Here is a 12,674-nt window from a genome sequence, read left to right as displayed (position 1 = left end):
CCCTTCCACATGCAGGTACCTAACTCATCTGGGCATCAAGAGGACCTTGTAAAAAGAAAGCTTTCTTGTATGGTGATTTGCAGGCCCATAGTTTTCATCTCTCACATTTGAGCTGCTGTTCTGCAGCATGGGGAAGGGAATAATGGATTCTTCCTTTGCTGGAGTATTACTAATCATACAGAAGAGTCAGTATGGCTGAGATTCAAATCTGTGGGCGAAATCAGTCTCTGATATAACTATTCATCTCAGCAAAATTGCAGCAGGCTTGATTAAAATTATCATGACTGGTAAATGTAAAGTACCTTAATTTTAAGACTGCAGTCACATAGTCTTATGCACTTACACTCATTTTTATTCAAATGAGACATTTGGTAGAAAATCATTGTTACAAACACATATACATGATTTCTCAGAATTCCATACAATTTGTTCAGAAATCTTTCAATATGACATTGTTCTTTTCAGCACTTTCCTTGTACTATGCAATATCAGGTGGCACTTGCCAGCCTTTTTTATTTTCCCTCAAGTACTATACTTTCTAAAAACATTTTTTGTTTCTTCCTATGGCTGATACCTGAGGGATCTGCATCTACTCCAGCAGTGAACAGGAACCTGAAGAAACCTGTGCCACCAAGCAACAGTTTCAATTTGCAGTCCTGATGTAACAATCATTTCTGTATTACATGTAGAAATAGAAGCGTCCTCCTTGTGATGCAAAGTCCCCACCAACTAGAATTTGGAGAATATTAATTATCTGAGAAAATATTCAAGATAACTTACAGAAACTGGTCTAATTTAAAATGTTGTACAATATATATGAGTTATCATCAGTTTCATCTTTGTAGCCCTTGGCCTGTAAAGTCAAAGCATTTAGGATCTTTTACACCAACTGTTCCTATTTCAGGATCTGGGACATTTGAAACAGGTCTTGGCACAAAGAAGCAGAAGCTATTCTAGGTTTTTTTTTTTTTTTTTCTGCACAGTTACCTTGTAGTTTTAAAGTCTGATGTCTTGGGACCTCATAAAGCTCAGAGCAAGTGCTCTGTGAGAGAGATCATCTTCTCTTACAGCACAGCGTTCTGGTTTCCAGTCCTGAGAAGATGAGGTCTGTGGTATGTCTGATGCTCTTCTTTTCTCTCTTCTTTGGGCCAGCAGGTAGGAGCTGTCTGTGTTCAGCATTTGGAGTGAAGGGTTGCTTGTCTGTCTGCTGCTTCTAAAATAGCTGTGGAAAGCTACTTTCTAGAGCTTTGGAATCTTATGCCTATTGCTAAAGAAGGTGGAGTAGTAGGAGGACAAATATACTGTGGCAAATAAACTGTAATGAGTGTAATTTATTTCATGGTTCCTGACAGTGCACTTGTATGTGTGTGTATAGAGTCAGTGTGTGCAGACAGAATTGTCTTTGGGTCTTCATATTACTAGATTTCTGTAGTACTCACAACTAGCAGTGAGCTGGCTATCCTAGCCATTGAAGTAATATATATTTTTTCCTTTAAATACTGGAAATAGATCTTTCCTTCTCAAGAAGGGGAGCTGATATAACTGAAACAGAGCTGGTTTCCTGCATTGTAGTCAATGTTGAGTGCATAATAATTAGCTTAAGGGTGTATTTTGTTCAGTTTTTCAGTAGACGTTTATATAACTGTGGGAAGAAAATTAACATTTTCAATTTGTAATTTTAGTCTAGTGGCAAAATTCAAATTAAACATTTTAAGGTGTAGACTGTATTTTCAGCTGCTTGACCTTTGGGCTGTAATGACTTAATTCCTCCACAGCTGTTTGCTGAGGTGCCACACCTACTTCTGTAAGGAAATGAGCATTTGTCTGGGACACCATCATTTTGTGGCAATTCAAAATGCTGCTGCTTGCAAGTTAAGGTGCTGTGGCCTGTACACACGTTCATAGTTTGCCCCTAAGTGAGATAAAGTGTCTTCAATTAAACTGTTTTCATTTAGATTTGAGTGCTCTTGGGGCAACTTGAGAGAAACTATGCAGCTGGTGGGTCAGAAGAGTCACTGTGACTCAGGTGTATCTAATGACATGTCCAAACCAGGTATCCCTGCTCCAGTCCTGCAAGACTCCAGTCTGCTGAAAGTGCAGAAGGCATGCTTAGATTCCTTTGGGCACAGAACTGATGGCTCCAACTGTTTTGGAGGTGTTGATGTTCTCACTCGTATGTGCCATAGCGTATTGATGTACACGTGGTAAAGGTAGATTCTATCAGTGCAGAATTTTTCTCTCTTGGTTGTAGCAAAGTTTTTTGGTTTTGTTCAGTTTTTATAACTTCAAAATATTTCAAAAATGTATTTTGCCTCATTAATACAACCTCTATAAATTTGTGTTTGTACCAACCAGGTGTTTAACACTAGCACAGTGACTTAGCAGCACTTTCCCAAGATGTCAGTGGATGCCCTGGGTTCTCATATCTGAAGAATTAATCCTCCATGTCAGACTGTAGAGAATCAGTCAGTCTTAGCCTCCATGAATAAGGCATAGGCCTCAGGTTTAATGTTGTGTGGCTGAAATTTGGCAAATCATCGCACATCTGCTGAGCTGCTGTAACCATGCTCACGAAAGCACACAGCAAACACAAGACAATATCACCTTACAGCTCTTCTCCTCTGGGCTGAACTAAAATCTCCTCTTATTTGCTCCAATAGGAGAACATCATCACTTGCTGTGAGGTCACTACAATCAATTCAGACTTAGGTCAGGAGTATAAGCCCTTAATTCCTGGTGATTAAGAGTGATTCTAGCAGTATTTTCCAACAGGGAAGTTTGTACAGGGGCCCTGTGGGTGGAGCTACTTTTTTGTTAAATTTCTTTTGCACTGTCAACTGAGTATAATTTTCTGGTTTTACGCCTGTTCCAGGCTTCTGGGTAAAGTTCCTGTGTAATGATAAACAGCTGCTCTGTTGCATTTGAGTGATGGATGGAGTTATGCCTTCTGATAGGCAATTTCTTAAACATTTTGGGTTCTTAACAAATGAAAGATGCTTTCCACTGAAGGTAAAATCCTATAGATCAGTTCAGAACTGAACCCTGAAATCCTGAAGCCCAAGTCATGAGCCATTGCAGTGTTTGTGGTGGGAAAGAGGAATTCTAGCATTTCACCATTGGCAGCAGTTATGTTTCAGAAAAATGAGGGGCAGTGGAGAGTGTGGTGGAGCAGCTCTTCGGGGAAACAGAGCCAGTGATTTTTCCCAGATCCAATCTGAGGCCTACAAATAAAAGGAAAGATTTCCACTGGTCCCATTTCCCTACATAAAACTGTGCATGGCCTAAGCCAGCAGGATTAGTGATACCTATTCCAGGGATTTCTGAATGGGGCAGCCTGGCTGTGACCTGTCCTGAATGGATGCTGCAGAACAGAGGAATGCTACACTGATGCTGCCCTCATGTCAGATTATTTCATCTTTGTCCTACCTTCTTTCTAAGATTAGTTCTCTGGAAATAAACAGTTCATAAATCTGGGGCCTGAATTAAAATCCTTGTAAACCAAATGCAGGCTTATCTATACAATAGCTGGTGAGATAAATGTTCTTGTTTGAAGACAGGTGGTTCCTACAGATGTTACACTGCTTTCAGACTCAGTCCCAGGAAGGATGGTTGAGCAGATCCTGTTCAGCTGTGGCATATTGTTGAGCTCTTTTACATATTTCACCCTTTCACAGGCATTTTATAACCCTTTTGGGTTTCTCTAAAACACAAGTTTCAGCTGTGTGGGTTTTAACAGACAAAATACACAAAACACACATCTTTTCCTGTGCCTTGGGCCACCCTCAAGCTCATCTAGAGGGGAGCCCTTCCATTTTGACCACATTAACATAAGTGCATAAGAGCAAAAGCAGAAAGAGCACTTTTACAGTGCATTCATCAACACATGAAAAAACAATCTACCAGGACCACTTCTGGGGTTGTTCCATTACATGTCACAAAAAAAAATTGTCTCTCTGCATGCTGGTGCTTTTAAAGCTGCTGCTGCTGACTGAAAAGCTGCTTGCATTACATCAGTCCATTAAGTACAGATTTCCATATGTACAGCACCAAAATGAACAAATCAAATGTACATTCACACCACAACCAGAGAACTGCTGTAGAGAACACATCTGCCTGAAATTCTCACATCCCCACCCAAGTCTTGTTGTTGTGGTCTATATTCAAAATACCAAGGTAACATCATCAGTTTTTCTATGAACTTGATCACAATGGTTTGACAGTAATCTTTGTGTTAGTGCGGTATTGGCAAATTACTGCTATAGAAAAAGTGTATCCCCTGACTGGGGAATGCTGACCCTGTTGAAGCACCAATCTGACACTCAGTAGTTCAGTTCTTTGTTCTGCCAAAGACTTGCAAAGCAGCCTTGGCTCAACTTTGGATGTATTGGATATATATGGATGTATTCTGGTTTAGCCTCAAAGTTAGATATAGACGCTTCCTAGTCCAAGTTCAGAAGAGACCTGAGGGCCATATTCAGGCTGCCTTTTATACAAGCTGGTATTGCTATCACAGCTGCTTACTGGCCAGTCTGACAGGGGCCTGAATAGCTCTCTAGTGAGCATCTCGGTTACTATCGGAGCCCACAGAGTCCATGTGCTTTGCTAAGTGGCCTGAATACAACCCTTTGTCTCAGCTCCCTCATCTGTAACTCAGGGACAATAGCAAACCTCAGCAAGACTATGGGGAGATGTTCAGATCCCAGTGAAGAGGACAACATGGCTACTTTTATAGGCAAAGATGTAGTGTGCTATATACAACATAAGGGGGACCTGATTTTAGAGGGGTTTGCCATCTGCAAGAGCTCCCTCCTGGTAAAACATCCAGAGTTAAAAAATGGGATGTAAAAGTTAGCAGGAGTATACCCTAGCACCTGCAGCAGCATTTTTGCATAGACTATGCTGTATTCCAGCATAGCTATTTCCAGATGGCACTGTATTTTTTAATTTCCCCTTGAAGTTGACTGCTATCACACATATATATCATACAACAAAGATGTACACAAGGTTGAATTATTGCCTGTTCTTTGTTGTACACGCTTTCCCAAACATCTGGAGATTTATTTATGTAGCATTTAGTCTTCCTCAGAAGAGAATCTTTGCCTGGAAAAACAGTATATGCAGCAGCTACAAAAGATAAGGAGAAACAGAACAGTATGGCTAATAATGAGAACACCAACAGCAAAAATGTACAGAGTTTTGTCACAGTAATCCTGAGGCTGATGAAAAGGCGGGATGAAATTTGGCAGATACACAGAAAAAACCCAGTAGTTCCCAAGAATGAACCAGAGAAAGAGGAAAAGACTGAGGGTTAGGTGGACGTAGTACTTGTGAGCATTCTGCCTCCAGGGATACTCATCGTCGTCATCATCATCAATCACAACAGACTTGGAAAGCAGCTGCCTCATCCTGGTTGAGTCGTACAGCAGGAGAGTCACCTGGAGGCATTGGGGGAGAAAAGGGAATAAGTAAAGTGGCTGCAGAGAGTCTGAACACCTCCTGGCCGCTGCCAGTCTTTGGGTCAAATAAAATTGGATGTGGGAAAACAGAAAGCTAAGGAGCCACAAATGAGGCAGGTACTTCTGGAAAATAATGCATTTTTTCCTTGTAGGTTATTCACCAGTGGGGGTCATACACTGGAAAAAAATTGCTGATGGAAAGGCATGAGAACAGATTGTGCAGGGAGATGGCAGCAGCTCCCACGCTGGAGACTTTTAAGAACAGATTACAGTAACTGCTAAATGACTTAAGTAGTGTAGTTCCTGCCTTGTAGTGGGTAGATTTTTCTCTTCTAACTCTATTTTTCCATGGTTATAAAGTTGGATCAGTTTATATCAAATTATAAAGCATATAGACTATGACTTAAACCTCAAAGAAATTGCTTTAGATACTTGCAATGTACTGTTGTCAAATTTTCTTCAATTAAGTGCCATTTTCCCAGATTGCCCCATTCCTGCCTTCAGTCAAAACTAGCAGAGAAATATGTGAAATAGCATGATGCCTGGTGGTTAGGAAGGGCTGGTATACAGGGAAATGCAGTAGGACTCATCAGTGATGCCTGGATTTCTCATTTAGTCTTGACAATACAAAGAACACAGGTAGATTCACTGGGGTTCTCAATCATGTTCTCTTTCACAGAGTTATAATCTGTGCTCATTTTTCTGCTTGAAATGAAAAAGAAGAGCATCCCTCATTTTACACTCTTCTTTCTCCAGAACACTGGCCAAGGAAAACCTGTTCGGGTGTGTATTTTTCCAGGCTCAGATTTTATTCCATGTGCCCCATTTTCAATAGGAAAAGCTTAGCAAGAGAATCCAGAGTTTTCTCTTATTCTTTCTCTTCTCTGGAAAACTGTTTGGTTATACATAAATGATTAAATATTTGTTCACAAAACCAACTGGTTTTCCAGCCCAGATGTTGGTACCAGTTTTTGAGAAACACAGTTTAAAGTCCGAGCACCAGCATAGGCAAAAAAATGGTGTTTCCACTGATGTCTCACATCCAGCTGAGCACTCAAAGCAACAGGCTTGCTCAAACTATCATCTTTTCATATGAACATTTGCTTTACACAGACTCATGAGGCACTGGAGTGATAAACCTGCCTGGCCAGTGGCTCTGAGGTTTCTGCATGAGGGTGCCTGTGGCTGTGCTTCAGTCCACTTAGCTTTCAGCTCAGCACTCAGGTTCTCAAGCTCAGCAGTGAGAATGGGGTTAAATGGCAGATGAGTATTGGGTTTGAGGCAGTCAGAGAGACCTCCCAGGTAGATTTATGGATCTCAACTGCATTTAAGTAGTTCACAGAAAGTGCATTTAATTCTTATGGATATTGCCTTGCCAAGCGTGATTGAAGAAATTGCTGGCAGTTGCTCACATTGTTACTAGCTGCTGAACATACATTTATGGAGCAGCATGGCATGAATTCAGCAGGCCTCTCTGGGTGCTCTAGGATGGTTCAGTTGCCTTGGTGAACAGTTACCATTGCTTTTTAAAAGACTGAAGGTGGTAAAGAAATAGATGAGGAGCCTACAGACTGCACAGATCTGGGCTAGAATGACTTGCTATTATATGATGTCCATCACAGGACAGCATCCTTTCAGACTTCATCCTGCACCCATTCTGTGACCTTTTAACTTTCAGAGCTCAAGCAAGGGCACTGCTGGATGAAGTCAGTGCAGTCCAGTGAACAGAACAGAGGGCACAGTTCAGACGGGCGAGAGACTTGAATTTGGCTGCAGACCAAGTGCTGAGATAACACGTGAGTGAAGCTAATCAAGTTCTGACCAAATGCATTGCCAAACTGCAAAGTAAGCAGTCCTGCTGTCAACTGAAGTAAAATTCAAAGCATTTTTTGATGTCAGCATCAATATTAACTGATCCGTTTGCCACCTTAGTTTTAGTGAGAAAAACTGACTTTTAACAGAAATGGCTAAGAACGAGTCAACATTTTTTATGAAAGCTTCAGTCCACTAGCCTCAAAATTGCCTTTCAGTTCTGCTCTAATATTTTCTAAACTATTATTAAATGAACCTTTGATTATACAGATAAGTCCACTGGTGTGATTGAATGACTAAGCATTTGCCAGTAGAACTCACAACGCAGCAAATTCCTTGTAACAAGATTAAGCACTTTTTTTTTTTTTTCCATTTTCTTATTTACTGACCAAAGGTCCTTGGAGGGCATGATTCATATCCCAGTGATGTACTGTGGTTTTGTTGGGTTACCACTTTGAAAGAGTGCAGTGAATGCAGAGACCTGTAGAGGAGGATTCTTTCCTCTTTCTTTCAGTCCTGGCAAAGAAAATGGCTAGAATTGTTGTGGTAAGGCTCTTCATGCTCCCTAAAAGCCAGTTAACACCATCTGCAAAGGACTGTCAGAACAGGGTGGATCCTTTAGAGTCAATACAGAGTTATATAGCTTTATAGTGACCAGGGTTTATCACAGGTATGAGGACGCCTCTACTTGTCAAACTGCCAGACTAGGGCTCAGCAAAGATAGAAGTGAGCACAGTCCACTAGAAGACAGATAGCTGTGGTTAGAAAATGGTGCATCTAGATTAATAAGCCTTGCTGTGTTGCAAGGATATATTTACTTTGTCAGGAAGTGATTCTGCTGCAGTCATTTACTTCTGGCCAGGTCAGAGTGGGAGTAATTGAACTTGTGAAGGACTATGTACAAACACAAGTGGTTTTGTAGTACTCCCAAAGCAAGGAGAGTAACTTAGCTTTTTGTCCTGTCTGTATGAAAATAATGGAGAAAGATTTGACATGCTTGGAGGATTGCTTGTGGAAAAAGGACCCCATTTACCACAGGCATCCATGTTAAGTAGTCATTTCCCTCAGTAGGGATGGTAGCACAGATGCTGTGGTGCAGGAGAAAGTCACACCACAATGTGTGGGACAATGCTGAGCTCATTAGCAGCTCACTTGACTGACAGGTGCTTTTGGTGCTGGAACAAGCACAGCCTGATCCTGTAGCTCCAGCACTGGGTGCATGTGGCTGTGTGGAGCTATCACCATGTCTTAACTAGCAAGTCAGAGTCAAGTCACACAAAATATTTTTCACACACAGAAGGCACATTACCTTTAAGCTGCCAATCACGCCACCCACCAACAGATATAAGGGAATCAGTGGCTGAACTGGGCAGTCTTCCAAAAACTTCATTCCTGAATGGCAAAAATGGATGTTTGTTATCTCAATTGACCAGATAGTGCAACAAGCTGTACAGCAAGAATTATAGATGCTGTAAGTGAAATGTCTTGCTTACACCCAAGACTTGTATCCTGTGTCTATTGAAAGGGGGGCTGAATTAAAAGGGGGCTGTACCTGCCACTAGAGGAGTGAGGGCCATGAACAAGCAAAAGGCAAGAGAAGGAAGAGAGATAGCAAAGGCAAAACCAACATTACTATTTTCTGGCAATACTAATTGCAGCCACATATAGGGTCATTAGCTTCAGCCACAGCTCTTTGTTAAATGAACCATTGACTGAGCTGGACAGGAAATCAGTGGTAGAAAATTCGCTGAAAACCAAAACTACAAAAAGAAGGAATTCTGATAAACTTCCCCCAGGATTTTCCTGCTCATTAGTTCCTATAAGTATGGCATGTTCCTGAGTCAGATGCCTGGAAGCTTGGGAGCCAATACCCGTGGGTGCACCTGGAACTGTTTTTGCTTTCCAGGCAGCTGATAGGGAGCTGTAGAAGCTCAAGTTTCCAAGCTGTTTGGGTTGCTGGAGGATAAAAGAATTGGTTGTTATGGAGCTGAGGACCCTGGCAACCCTCAAATCTACTGCAAGAAAGAGAAAGTTGGGTAAGTTTTAGGGAAGAGAGTGTATGGCTGTGTGAGGATGTTGCTGGCAGTAGAGACTGAAGCTTGTGATACAGGTCTGTGGCAGTGAAACCCATCTGTCCAAATATAGATGTCTGCAATGCAGGCATCCATATGTGAACTAGTTTTCTACACTCTGAAGTCAATAGGGAGAAATAGGCACTTGTAAAATTCAATTCATTTTTCCTAAGAAAGGCATTTGAAATGGGTTGGGTGAGTTGGTCACTGAAAGCACTTCTGTCTCTCCATGGCTGTACAAGGAATCCAGACAGCCAGCTGTAGGTACCTGTAAGTTAGCTGGGATGAATCCCCTGCCCAAGTCTCTTACCCAATGGCATCTTCAGAAATTTTAAACAGTTCATTACACTGTAATTTTATTGATATTTATCCCATGTTTCAGGGCTTTGACAGATCAGTTGCACAGGGTAGAAAGGATTTTCTGTTTTCTTTTTGCTATATAAATAGTTTGCAAGGAGGTATTCTGACTTTTCTCTGAATAATTGGGGTTACCTAGTTGCAGGATACCAAAAGGAATGTGCAAGTCTTAGTGCTAAGCATCTCTCAGGTGAAACATCTTGCCTCCATTTTCAGAACTACACTGAATAGGAGGAATTAGGAAAGAAGTACCAGTGGGTTTTGGTTTGGTGGAGTTTTTTTTGGTTGTTTTGGAGGGTTTTTTTTGTTTTGTTTTGGTTTTTCTTTTATATAGCTGTAATCCTGTTTAGCTTGTCAATTTGCCCACCAAATCCACTGCTAGTGCTAGTCCATAATATTGCTCATGTCCTGAACCTCTCCTGCACTCTTTGCATGGCATAATACAGGTGCTCTGGATTGTGGTTGCTTGCTACAGGTCTGACTTTAGTCACAGGACATGGGACAGTGTTTTGTGGTCTGCAGTTTTGTGATCCCCTGTGTGTAAGGGCTCTGGACTCTTCTATACTAAGCATTTATTACCAACCTTTGTATAAATGAAAAAGGCTGCACTTAGATGGATTTGGACTCTCTCCCCTTTCATTCTTATTACAAAGCTGTGATTTTTTGGCCATTTTGCCACTATGTAACACTGGGACCTGATCAGATTCCCAGCTTTACAGGGGTGGGCAGCAGGGAAATTGTCACAAATTACATCAAATTCATCAGAAAGCTGCTGCCAAGGTTTCCAAAGTTCTTGGCCATCTAAAAGCCTGCCACAAAAGCAGCTGGCCAGGGATCACTGGGAATATATTTCAGTTTAGGAACCTAGGCAATTTCTATTTCCAATGTGTTAACTGAGATTTCAATTGGAGGGGGGAAAAAAGTCAAGAAAAAATGCCTTTCTTTTTTTTCTCATGCTGCTCCGATTCTCTTTCCCAGACAAATCTATTATGGAATCCTTTCATATATATATATATATATATATATATATATATATATAACATGATATCAGTCAGTCTTGGGAAGGATTTGAGTGACAGACAGCAGCACTCTGTAGGTTTTAGGAGAATACTGCAGACAGATATGAAAGCAAAAGAGTAGGTCAAAGCAGGTGATACAGTAGTAACTTTAAAAATACACCCCAAGGTGTGAATAGGAAATGTGGACCTACAGTTGACAGATGGGCACTGGTATTTGTTACACTGAAATCAGCAAATGTGCCAATCAGTTCTCACACAGCGTGTTTGGTTTATCTGGGAGCACCAAAACTTGTTGGAAAGCAACAGATTCTTTCCCATAAGCAACAGATATGTTCTCCTTTAACTGCTAGAGATGGGATATATGGACCATGAGAGATCAAAGGTCTACTTCTACTGCAGTGCTCCCTGCAAGCCAGAGCAATCTGTGGTTCAGAGGGAAAAGCAATTGAGCCTGACCACAACACAGACCAGCAGAGGAGTCCAAATGAATGAACCAAAGACCTGTGCAAGGTCAGACACAGCCTGAACAGCATCCAAAGGGGAAAAAACAAGAGATGGGAGCCTTGGGAAAGCAGAGGTACTTGCACATTTTACCTCTTGGCTACCACAGAACAACACTGCAATGGGATCCAGGACACAGGGTCCAGCAAGTGGAAAGAGCACTTGTGAGCAAACAGGATATGAGCTTCTCTAAGGGCGCCATTTGGGGGAGTGCTCTGGCATGGCCCATAAAGGATTGCTACCAAGTGTCCTTGTGACTCATGATTATCCATGAGATGAGGGGTCAGGAAGAATGAAAATCAGTACAGCATTGTCTCTTTTTATCTGCTTTACTCTTCTCAGCTGAAACGGCTGAAGTACACCCATAGGAAAGGAGGGCTGCTTATAGCAAGGCTGATCTGCTCTTTGGTGCCTACTACACAACTTTATTCCTAATGGAAGGCAGAGACCTCAACATGCCAGGCCATTTTCAGGTGTTCCTCGTGGATGGCTGCAGCTGCCATCACTTAGCACAGACCTCAGTCGAGCCCTGACTGTGGGCCTTACACTTGGATCTAGTGCTGCAGAGACTTTATCTCGAAGAAATTGCTTTTGGGCACCATTTTATCAGAAAGCATGTCAGCAAATCAGAGGACTGGCTGAGGGACTGGAATGCAAGGAAAGATTGTGTAAACAACTACTGCTAAAGCACAAAACTGGTTCCCACGTAAAGGCACAGAGTAAGAGAATAGGCTTCAGACGATTCTCAGGAGCATTTGAGATTTGAGGAATTATTTGGTGTTGAGTGTGAGGAGTAGTACTGGGTTAAATTTGAACAGGAGGCAATTTAGGCTGCTTATTAAAAAAAACCCATGTCATCAGCTTTCAAATGTGATTTAGCTACCCTTGGGGTATTCTGTATATAAAGGTACTCTGGACAACATACAAGAATGTGTTATTGAGAGTAATCCTTCGCTGTCCCGGAAACTAAAAAAAAAAATTAAATAAATCTTTATATCTTTGGAGTGTTCAGTGAAAAAAGGGATCTTCTCTGCCAGTAAAAGTGAAAAAGCTGCTAAACAGTCTATGGCTTAAGTGATGTCACAAGTCTGCAGCATGGAAAATATGCTGAGTCCTTTTCATGTATCTTGAATTATACTGTGATTTACAGCATTATCGAATTTTAAGAGTGTATGATATTAGGGTGTAATTATTACTAGGGCTGCCTGTTATTAATCTCTGAGTTTTAACAAGTATTTTATCTCTCAGTTTTCCTCTGTAGGAAGCAAGAGCCAAAATGACTGGAGGCACATCAGCAAGTTTTTTTCTGAGATTGTGGCAACAGAATATTATCAGAAAATCATAGGATTTTGCTTGGAAAATAAATATCAGCATTTTCCTTGACATTTCATTTTCCTAAAAATACCTTTGCTGATATGGAGCTGCAGGAAACCAATATCCTCTGACAACACTACATT

At 41.3% G+C, this 12,674-nt stretch overlaps 1 protein-coding gene across 2 annotated transcripts in view; it reads right to left on the bottom strand.

The window, feature by feature from the left end:
* Nucleotides 1-329: 329 nt before the first annotated feature.
* Nucleotides 330-12,674, bottom strand: part of TMEM272 (transmembrane protein 272) — a 25,710-nt gene continuing 13,365 nt past the window's right edge. Inside the window, exons 4-5 of one of the 2 annotated variants that reach the window (XM_071448329.1) lie at nucleotides 8,578-8,660; nucleotides 330-5,435 (exon numbers count right to left, since the gene is read on the bottom strand). In XM_071448329.1, the coding sequence (XP_071304430.1) occupies nucleotides 5,073-5,435; nucleotides 8,578-8,660 (446 nt within the window). In that variant the 3' untranslated portion in view covers nucleotides 330-5,072. The remainder of the gene's footprint in view (nucleotides 5,436-8,577; nucleotides 8,661-12,674) is intronic. The other variant, XM_071448330.1, reaches the window with a different exon arrangement.

This window comes from Agelaius tricolor, unplaced genomic scaffold (assembly GCF_023055355.1).
Source record: "Agelaius tricolor isolate 1412-34295 unplaced genomic scaffold, bAgeTri1.0.p SCAF_26, whole genome shotgun sequence".
Taxonomy (NCBI): domain Eukaryota; kingdom Metazoa; phylum Chordata; class Aves; order Passeriformes; family Icteridae; genus Agelaius; species Agelaius tricolor.
The sequence above is the reverse complement of the archived record's forward strand: the minus strand, read 5'-3'. Positions and strand labels throughout refer to the sequence as shown.